Source organism: Pleuronectes platessa, chromosome 4, assembly GCF_947347685.1.
Source record: "Pleuronectes platessa chromosome 4, fPlePla1.1, whole genome shotgun sequence".
Taxonomy (NCBI): domain Eukaryota; kingdom Metazoa; phylum Chordata; class Actinopteri; order Pleuronectiformes; family Pleuronectidae; genus Pleuronectes; species Pleuronectes platessa.
Window position 1 is genome coordinate 14,644,237 of NC_070629.1, and position 10,560 is coordinate 14,654,796.

At 41.0% G+C, this 10,560-nt stretch overlaps 1 protein-coding gene across 1 annotated transcript; it reads right to left on the reverse strand.

Moving 5' to 3' along the window:
- Positions 1-2,830: 2,830 nt before the first annotated feature.
- Positions 2,831-6,606, reverse strand: slc14a2 (solute carrier family 14 member 2). The gene is made up of 10 exons (XM_053420105.1): positions 6,502-6,606; positions 6,020-6,073; positions 5,517-5,682; positions 5,174-5,363; positions 4,754-4,882; positions 4,293-4,485; positions 4,001-4,148; positions 3,615-3,749; positions 3,394-3,443; positions 2,831-3,305 (listed from the first exon to the last, which is right to left on the reverse strand). The coding sequence occupies exons 1-10, from the start codon at positions 6,523-6,525 to the stop codon at positions 2,922-2,924; spliced, it is 1,473 nt and encodes a 490-aa protein (XP_053276080.1). The 5' UTR covers positions 6,526-6,606; the 3' UTR covers positions 2,831-2,921.
- Positions 6,607-10,560: the final 3,954 nt, after the last annotated feature.

Sequence of the window (10,560 nt, forward strand, 5' to 3'; positions counted from 1 at the left end):
CATTTTAATCTGTGGTTATACCATGACAAAATGTAGAAAAGTCCAAAGGGGGTGAATACTTATGCAAGGCACTGTAAATGGCTCCGCCCCAGTCCGCCTGATAAGACGTCTGGGGAGGTTCTCCGTAGACGATTTTGTGATAACCTGCACGCCACAGAGATGTTAGGATACGACCACATCCACATTACATCACCAGTCCTCTGATAACACTCTGCTATTGCTGTGCTGCCCTATTAGAGCTTTCCTTTCAATCTTTCCACTCACTGGACCTTGTGTGTCCTTTACAGACACATAGAGAAACTCAGAGGATTACAGTGGTCATAAAACCTGAACCTAAAAGTGAGTATTGCACCTTTGTAAATTGTAAAGCACTTAACTCTGTTTCAAAAGGTGCTATAAGTAAAGTGCATTTCAATATTATCATGATTTATTACATGTTTAGCTTCATAGTGGTGCAGCTTAGCTAAAAAATGATATTAAAAGTGGATAAAAGCATTAAATGTGTAACACTTGCAACCTAAGACATTCCAAAAAAATGGATGTTTAACGCCATGTCATTTTATTGGCAGCAATTTTTTTGAAATTGCCACCAGAGAGGGAGGAAATTGGAAACAATACAGTCACCTTTCATGCAATATGCCCTTTCCTCTCTCTCTCTCTCTCTCTCTCTCTCTCTCTCTCTCTCTGAACTCCTGTACAGAGCAGAAAACAGCCATGGACAAGTGCGAAGGGGAAAACAAATAACAAACGCGAACAGCTTCTCATCCTCACAGACAAGGGTTTGAACTTCAAGTAATTTCGAAAGTGAAAGGCTACAGGGAAAGGAAACGACTGAGCCTGAAGCTTTGTGGTGGACTTTGCTGTGAAAGAAAAGTATGTGCAGTTAAAGCACCAAAATATTATGTTTTCTTAAAGATATGGTCTCTGACATGGCAGGAGGAAAACAACATATTGTATCTGCACATCCCACCATTAAAAACATTATACTGCACACAGGAACTAATGATGTCATAAAGAAACAATCAGAAATCCTGAAACAAGACCATCAACAACCCCTACTCTCATTTTGTCGGCGCACCCCCCCCCCCTCCGTTCAACTTCCACAGCTTTGACACAATCTTTGGTCACAGTCACCACGCCCCCCCCCCCCCCCCCCAGAATATACAGTAACCACAGTTAATGACATATCATAGTATTAGGAATTAAGCTACCCTCAGCAAGTACTCGTACATTTTAGTAACTTACTTCTAGTAATGGTACCTTTACTTAGTTCATTTTGTCTATTTATTTGTACTTCTACTTTAGTAAAATGTTTGATTTCTTCCTCCACCACTGTCAATAGTTAATCAACAGTGCAGCAGTCACTTCAGGCTACACTAAACATGTTTACTGGCCCATTTCCAACCTACCAGAAAATGAGCTCCATATAACCTAAGTTTGGTGTAAGGTGGTACGAGGTCAAAAATGCGCAGCACTATGTAAGCATGTTCACAGTTATTTAGTTCTCCAAACAAATGGCAGGAAAGCAGCTGATATGAGTACAGTTATCTGATCTTCTCTAAAACCATCATTAAACTCTCACATGATTGAGGAAGTAGGCCGCATAAGCGTTTAGAAAGATTCGTCTTATAAAACGTTGTCATATTTTTATAGTTTCCAGAACTTATAAGTTATATTTGACCATCATGTGCTTTTGCGTTCATTCCTTAAAAAAATATTCTCTAAAAGCCACATTCATTAATTTCCCCTTAGATCAGAGTTGAAAAATATGTTATTATTAGGGTTTTACCTTAATACCTCATGCAGCATCTTCATTGCTAGCTGCCGTTTCTAAACAGAAGTTTGGATTAAGATAAGTTCTGTGCCGCTAAGTTATCATTTTATTTTTAAATTGGAAACCTGTCAATACATTTAACATAATGTTATATTAAAATGCACGTCAGACAAACAGAGCCGAGTGACATTTTATTATTAATCCAACAAGAACTTGACAAAGTAAAATCTTCTTTGATCACAAGTGTTCACTACAGCCTCGTGCCTGGCTACGGAAGCAGCCTCCTGAATGTTCACGCTCCTTAAAATGTTGGCAAATTGAAACATGTCTAAAGAGCAGCGGAGTCTGCATTAAGGGGGAGTCGGATCCAATGGGTCAGAAAAACTTTTTCTGAATCTGTCAAAACGGTTTATTCAAGACACTGCACAACTCATTCTCCGGTTACCATGTCAACAAAGGTCTTTACTTGCACATTTGAACCAAAACTATTATGTGCTCCCCAAATAACCGATCAGGGTTTGCACCTTATGTAACTACGTCTTCAGCTAACTAGATCTTAACAGTTGTATAGCTGCCGTTGACTCATGGATTGTCTTAGGTTACATTGTACAAATAACTTGAACCATCATCCAATCCATCATTCACAAGCCTCATTAAGTGCTGGGATGTCCTGATGCCATCGCACTATAAACATTCTTGAAGTATTTTCCCATGATCTAGTTTGTGGTTTGTCAATGGCAACCACAAACTCTATCATGTTTCTTACATGATATATATTTCAGTATGTTATTGTTGATTGATAATATAATCTTTTATCTATATATTAAAATCATATTTAACTATAAATAATTAAGGTGAAAACGTTGTTGATTTAATAATGTCCTGTGCATGTTTGGTAAACATCTGCGCCATCCAACGTAAATCATATTTGTTTGTATTTCTCAGGAGAAGAATTGATAATGCAAACAGGTGACAGATTTCATGGAATATTTGCAATAATTTAATATTTCTATTCAAATTCAGGTAACACTGAATACAAAAAACATGGACTAGATGTATTATTAGAAAATATTTATTAGAAAAAATATACATTCAATATAGTTTCAGAACAAATAATTATTTGTATAACATAACTAGTAAGAGAGATCTAGGTTTGGTCGTTCGGTCCGACTTCTTCATTGTCCTGATGGGTGCTTTGTTCTTCCACGGGTGTCACTTCATTTTTACCCTCTGATGCGTTGTGTTGTATGCTCCCTTCCTCCGCTCTTTCGAGGTCAAGCCTAAGTTGCTCTTTCTCATTTAGGATCAGTTCCTCCTCCATGGCTTTCTGCTGCTTCTCCTGCTCATCCCTCTCTGCCTCAGACTTCTTCATTTTCTCCTCCTTCTTCATCTTCCAGAACCAGATCAGGTTCTTCTCGGGATACGCGACTTTGGCCAGTGGGAGTTTGAAGATAGTATTGGTCCCCGTGGTCAGGTGTAGGAAAGTCAGGGCAGAGAGACAGAAAGGCCAGGTGCAGGCTGGCAGACCAAACTATAGATGACAAATACATCATGTTACGGTTATAAGTTTATAATGGGATGATATAAATAAATACAGTGAGATAAAAACTTGTACTCACCCTGGACATTATATTGGCAATGGCAGAGCCGAGGTATGCGCAGAAAAAAGCTACAGTGGAGAAGAAGAGAAATCGTGATGCTGCATTCGTTTGCACGTTGTGGCGAGTGTGATCATAGATTACAAATGGCTCTCAATATTGGACATGATCTCATGTCACGTTGTCATGTCAACTTTGATGCATTTTCAGATTGTGGTTTTATCTTCCTGGTTTCTACTCACCACAAGTGATGGCGAGCAGGTGCACCTGCCAGGTGAGGGCATAAAACATTCCTCCAATAGCGATACAGGCTAGCACACAGTTATAGCCCCAGAGGCCAAAGTAGATATCTCCAAAAGGAGCAGACAGAGCCAAACCTGCAAAAACAATACACACCCATCCTGTCAGAGATTCTCTCAATTAAAATTTGGATTATTGTAATTAATAATAACCCCCTGGTTATTTTATCTTTGGGGTCTCTGTGGAATTAGAACACATTGAGTCTTAAATTCATTATATCAGCATACAGGGAGCAGAAATAGGAAGCACTGTTTATTGAGGTGGGACAGAATCACATTTAGAAGTGTCCATTGTTGGATGCTTGTCGAGGCATCGTGCGTCCTCTCACCTGAAACCATGCCCACTGCAGATCCCACGACGGCGTGAGCACAGGTGATCGGGGAGGAGATGAATAGCGAGATAATGAAGATTCCTCCTGTCCAAGGGTTGTCACAGCCGTAAACCTGGCCTACTCCGACAGGGACTGACATGAACAGCTGAAGAGGTACAGAGAGAAAGGTTGAACACAATTAGACCTAACCTGAGCAAGAATCCATTCGTCAGAGAAACGGAAAACACCGAGCAGGGAATGTGCAATACTTCTACAGACCATATAGAATCAACCCTGGCCTTGCACTGACCTTGGGTAAATCGATATCGGACCAGGTGACGTTGGGCAGCTCTGAGCGAGGCTGGATGAGAACCTGGGGGAAGTGGTGGTTGTAGTGACCGGTGGCGACCATGTGGAGACACACCAGGATGTTGAAGGGCAGTGTGAACACAGGCAGATCCCAGCGACTGTGAATAGACGCAATGGCGCTGGACACAATCGGGCTGAAACACAATCGCACAACATCATCAGCATTTCTTCCTCTTATTATTTTTGTAATACGATATAATGCACAGCCAGTGTGAGGTATCACTGTGCTGCTGTCCAATCTGGTTCAAGTCTTCCTCTAAGAGAACATGAAGTATGTTTCTTTCAATCTGCTTAGACCTTAAAGTCATGCTACAGTCAATCATTTTAGACATATTTTCTTAAGGTGGCATATTTCAGTGTTTGCACTTTATTCTCATTATTGCTCAGTCTATATATGCTTACCACATCATGGACATGAAGATGTTGGGCAGCAGAAGCCACCAGTACCAGTCTCCTTTATTGGAGAACACAGCCATCAGCAGACCTACCAGGATACCGTTGTACCCGTAAAGTCCAGCAGCTATTGCACCCCTAAAGGGAAGTGGTTTGAATACATTAATTCAAGTTAACACAGTCCATCTATTATAATTTCGAATTCATCCATATATATTGTCATCACATGCATTCATTATATCAACCCATTGCTGTTATGATTGATGGCGAGTTGAGTAAATGATCGCATTTCGATAACATCACAGCATGAGGTGATGTATTTGCATCGTTTTTGTTCCCGGTGCAAAATACAAGCATGCACACAAACTCACAAGTGGAAAAACAATGACATCCATGCTGTAGAGGCTGGAAATTATTCAGTGTTCAAACCTGTTCTGTTTCAGGATGAGGGCAGAAATGGTTGCAAAAAGTGTGCCCACAAAGCCGTTGAGGGCCCACCAGTAGTTCTGCAGGATGAGGCCGGCAAAAATGACGAGGCCACTCAGAGGATTGTTAACGAACATAACTTGGGCAGCTCCGCGGAGAACCCAGTCCAGCAGCTGCAGCAGGATGAACTGTTCTGAAAGAGAAAGCAGAGAGAACAGGGATGAAGTTCCCCCCGAACTGCAAAGAAGCTGGTTTCTCAAGTGCAGACACATTTACTTGACGACTAGCAAAAGTTGTACATCGTTAAAGACAATTTTTTTTAAACCTGCCTTTAGTGATAACTTACTTTCCATCCATTTCCCAAACGGCTCCATGTCTCCAGCGAAGTAGGAGACTCCCTTGAGGAGTCGGGCCCGAGCCTTCTGCAGCCCTGTGAGTCTTCCATGCAGCTCTTGCTCCTTCTCCTTCATGCTCACTTGGGTGCTGTCCTCCATCATCAGTGGCTGGTCTTCCTGGGGTCATGGATACAATAAATGGAATAAAGACAAATATAATAAGAATTAAAAAAAGTAATTTAAAATGAATACCAGCTAACTGCTTAACACACTGCATCTTGGAGCACATCATACAGTATATAGTGTATGTACAGCAGCTGTTCAGCTGCATCATTCCCCATTACCAGTTGCCGTAGCAACATTACGATAGTGTTGGCAATGCACACATGTATGGTGGTGATGATGTGATCTGATAAAGAATAGGTTGATTATTATTGGTATATTTGCTGATTTGTTAGTGTGTGAGAAAACCCATCCCTCTTACTGTGTGTCTGCAGTGTGAGCAGTGACTTACAGTGAGGCTATTGAGCGGAGAGCTGGTGGACCAGTTGATATTCTTCTGAATATCCTGAAAGTAGAGAAAGAAAGATGTCGCATGTCACTTTGCAGCAAATGGAGTTTTCCTCTGTACCTGTAAATGTTAGTTGAATTGTTTATGTTGTTTTATACCTTTTATTTTATCAACTTCTGAGAGAAAAACAAACAAATATAAAAAGGTATGGCTCTGGAGAAGATTAAACCATAATAACATTTTGATATTAATTATTATTGATGCAAAACTGAATACGTCACTACATTTCACTTAATTTATTTCAAGCAATTTCACTTCATTTCTTTTTAATTTATTATCCATCAATATCAAATAAAGACAATGCAAATATAAAACTAACCATATAATCTTTAAATATTTTCTCAGATAGACACATATTTACTCAGGTTTGACAGTGGTTAACCCTCCTGTTGGATTTTGACAGAGAGTTAAAAAGAGACTCCTACCTTTGAGCAGTTTGATCCAGGCATCAATGGGTTGCCAGCCTTTCTCAAGCTGTACAACAGTGGCTTCCACCGAAGGCTTATATAGCAACAGGCCACTGATCTAACCCCTCCTCCTGCAGGAATCACAGGCATTCAGCAATATGTCCCTTAACTGCATATCTCTCTAAACACACCATCACACACACACACACACAAACTATTTTCATTCTTTCCTATATGCTCCTATGTTTAGAAGAACAAATGAAATGAAGATGCTGTCAGACAAACACAAGCTACAGGGGTTTGTTGATTGACATGATGCAGTATCTAAATCAGCTGTGTCAAACTCGAGACTGGATAACCTGATCTGCCCCTGATCTCTGTCCAACAGTCAACATTTAAGACGCTGTGCACTCCACATATCTGTGTGGCTGACTGACCCTGGGTGAAGTCTCCTTGGACTTGTTGATGTTACTGCTATACCAAGTAAATGTAAAGAGGAACACCTCTGATTGCAAACATTAAAGTCTGTTAATGGGTTCTGGGGAGAACGACTGCACATGTTTGAAAGTTGTGAAAAAGACCTCTGCGGCTCCGGGGGGGGGGGGGGGGGGGGGGAATGAGGGATCAAATGCTGCAAGGTGGAGTTTAAGACTGCAATAGCTGAGCCAGTACTGAGACTTGAATCTTCTGCAGTAGCCAGAGGATTGGTTTCAACATCACTGCCCTTTGCTGCGTTTCATCCCTGCTTTCTCTCCCCCTTTCAAGCATGTCCGACCAGTAAGAGCTAAACTGGCCAAAAGAATATAAAGATACTATCTGTTTGAGTCTAGGTGAGTCTGACGCTCCAAACAAGCCTGGATTGTGGGTAATTTAAAATGAAGGAAGCAGAACTTCCAACCGGTCTCTGAGCTGTGGCAGCTGCCGAGAAGGCTGTGATGCATTGCGTGATGTTGTGAGTTATGATGACCTGATGACTGGTGTCACATGCTGTTTCAAATACCTCCCATATTTCAACAGCCAGGTGGCTCAGATGCAATACAGTGTTGCTTGAAAGGCCAAACATCACTATTAGAAGATGCACTTTTCTTAACCCTGCTACTCACCTCACTACACCAAGTGCTCGAGAGCCACATGATTGTGTTGCAAGTTTGTTCTCCCAGACCAGATTTAAAGGATAAACCGCTGATAAATGCAGAAATGGAGCTGTTTGTGGACAGCTCAGCATCAAAAGATGCAGTTACAACTTTGTATGCTACAATTATGGCTAGAGTCCTCCCATCACATTATTCTGCACAGGCTGCAGAGTGGGTTGCATTAACTGAATAATGCAAATATGCTAGTGACAAGTTTCGACTCAGTTTCGAGGAGGCATGCAAGCAGAGAGAGAAACAGATATATTGGTTTACAAAAGGTTTCTCAGATTACTCAATAAAATTACTCTTTTTGTCAGAGTTCTGTATTTTGTGTTACAAATAACATAGGTAGAGGAATCCAGATTCCACAAAGTGCACATCCACCGCATCCATCACACAGTTTCATCTTTCACAGATGGATTTGATTGAAGTCATAAAATGAGGGAAAGAAATACTGTCTTGTTGTTGTTGACATGTTTTCTAAGTGAGTAGAAGCTTTCCCCAAATCTAAACAGGACTCATCAGCAGTGGCGATTTTACAGCAGGATTTTACAGTTGTAGGCTGAGAGAGAAGCGATTTTTAACTTTGATATAGTTCTCTCCACTTGTCACATGTCTAACTTGTGTCAACTTACTTAGATTTGTAGATATTGTTTAAAGCGCTGCCCCAAATCATCATCATCACATGAGATCCAGGTCATGATATCATAAACAGCAGACACATTATGATGGATTGTGCCAGTGCAGAAGGGTGTGTTGGTTCCTTTCGTGTTTATATGACCATTACACACAATTACTGTACTATGCTGTAGTCACAGAGCTGATGATCTGAATTGATTGCTGCAGCAGACATCTAGTCATCACTGACAGGGGAGGAACACAGAATGGGGAGGTCAGAGAGAGATTTTTAACCTAGTTTTAGATGACAGACAAAGATCTAGTGGTGACACGTTTGTGGCCACGTGCATCACACCACATCTTTGAAACTTGTTCGTTATAAGGAATTTTTTAACTGGTTAGGATTCATCAGATAATACTCTATTGCATATATACATTTCATGCACTAATGAAACAGGTCGCCTTATACCAAGAAGGATCCCGGTTCAAATCCCAGCTTGGCCGGGGTCTTTCTGTGTGGAGTATTATCTTCTCCTCAAGTTTGAGTTTTCTCAAGATACTTTAGTTTTGTAATGGAAAAATTATAAAAAAGTATTTGTGAAACTTATGTTGTAGCTGGAAAGTACGTTTTTGTAGCACTGTCTAAAGCAGGGGTGTTCAAACTTCGGCCCGCGGCCCAACTGCTGCCCGCCATCCATTTTTAATTGGCCCGCATCAAAGTGTCTAAAAATAACATGTATAAAAAGTAGTACTTAAATGGGCCTTACTTATAGCACTTTGTAGTTTTGCTTTATTCCTGAAGAAATTGTACTTTCCTGATTTTTGTTGTTCTGGGTTTGTACCCTCTGGATTGAGTCGCACTGTCAACAGTCCGCTCCAGGTCAGGGGGGCGTGGCAGCGTGAGTGGCCCAGTCCTTTGTATTTTTTTCTATATGTGGCCCTCCGGACAAAAAGTTTGGACGCCCCTGCTCTTAAAGCTTTATGACCTTTCAACTGTCAAAATAGTTGTGAAAAAGACCTCTGTGGCTCCAGAGGGGTCAGGAGGAGGGATCAAATGCTGCAAGGTAAAGATTAAGACTGCAATAGCTGAGCCAGTACTGACACTTGAGTCTTCTGCAATGGCCAGAGGTTTGTATATATGCAATAGAGCATTATCTGATGAATCCTAACCAGGCCAACACCAAGCTCCACCAGAAGCGGATGTTCTTTAAGTGACCTGATGTTGCCAGCCTGTTGAAATGTACAGTACAGGCATCAAGTGGGACTTGGGAAGAGCTTAATAAAAGCACTTGCAGTTGATGCGAAGAAGATAATTAAACATGAAGAAAAGAAGAAGAAAAGAGAGACTGATCTGCATAAGAACTTGTCGTGTATTCATTAGACTAAAACATGTTGGTATGTGTGCTTAAAACATAATGACTTGGCTTAGATTGATGATGCCTGCCTTTTGGACTCTTAGTCATTCTCAGAGAGTCCTCAAAACGGTTATCTTATTTACTCCCTAACTTTTGGGTATGACCTTTGATCTAGGGAATTGTTTCTGACCAGCTGATGTATGGATTCAGAGGGAATGTCTTTGAGTAACTTATCTTAGTCCTCAGACACAAAAATGTGCTGTTATAGTCAGAAATCCCATGTGGGATGTGTTTAACCTGAAGTCATGGGTGGAACCAAACTCCCTATATATGTGTGCTTTCGACCACTGCAAATCAGATTTCACTATTGGCTGTGTGTCTCCGGGTATCTAGATGCCCGTCCCGACCTGTAATTTCTTGTAATAAACTTTGTTACACTGAAAGTACTGGGTCCTCGGAATCCTTCCTTCATCATCAACAACTTCTACAACATCATTGACCTCTCGGCTGAAACAAATATACGTTAAACTCACTGAAGATGTTCAGAGGTACATTGCAAAAGAAGAAGATTACAAGGAAGGAGGGAAGAGGCATGTGGAATGATGATCGGGACATTTTTTTTCTCTGTGGAGAGAAGGGACATTGGGCAAAACAGGCGGGAAAGAGGAGAGGGAGGAACCAGCAACTAGGAACAGAGACAGAGGCAGTGAGGAACACTTCACACATCGAGAGGGTGAATGCACCACACCAACACAAACACTTATCACAGAAGTACACGATTTTTTAGAAAAGAAAGACAAACTACTGATAGGAACATATGTTAAATATCAATGGGATGTATATGTTCATATGCCAACGCACACACTCACATTGCTAGGGAAAGAGATTCAATTCCTTACAGTTACAGGAGCAACACATGCAGTCATCAAGAATGATATGTTTGACACACATCCTAAAATGAGTTGTTGGAT

Coding starts and splice junctions, on each gene's coding strand:
- slc14a2 (XM_053420105.1), bottom strand. CDS start 6,525: ATGCCTGGATCAAACTGCTCAAAG. Junction 4,883..5,173: donor CTCATCCTGAAACAGAACAG/GTTTGAACACTG, acceptor ACTTCCCTTTAG/GGGTGCAATAGCTGCTGGAC. Junction 3,306..3,393: donor TTGCCAATATAATGTCCAGG/GTGAGTACAAGT, acceptor TGTCATCTATAG/TTTGGTCTGCCAGCCTGCAC.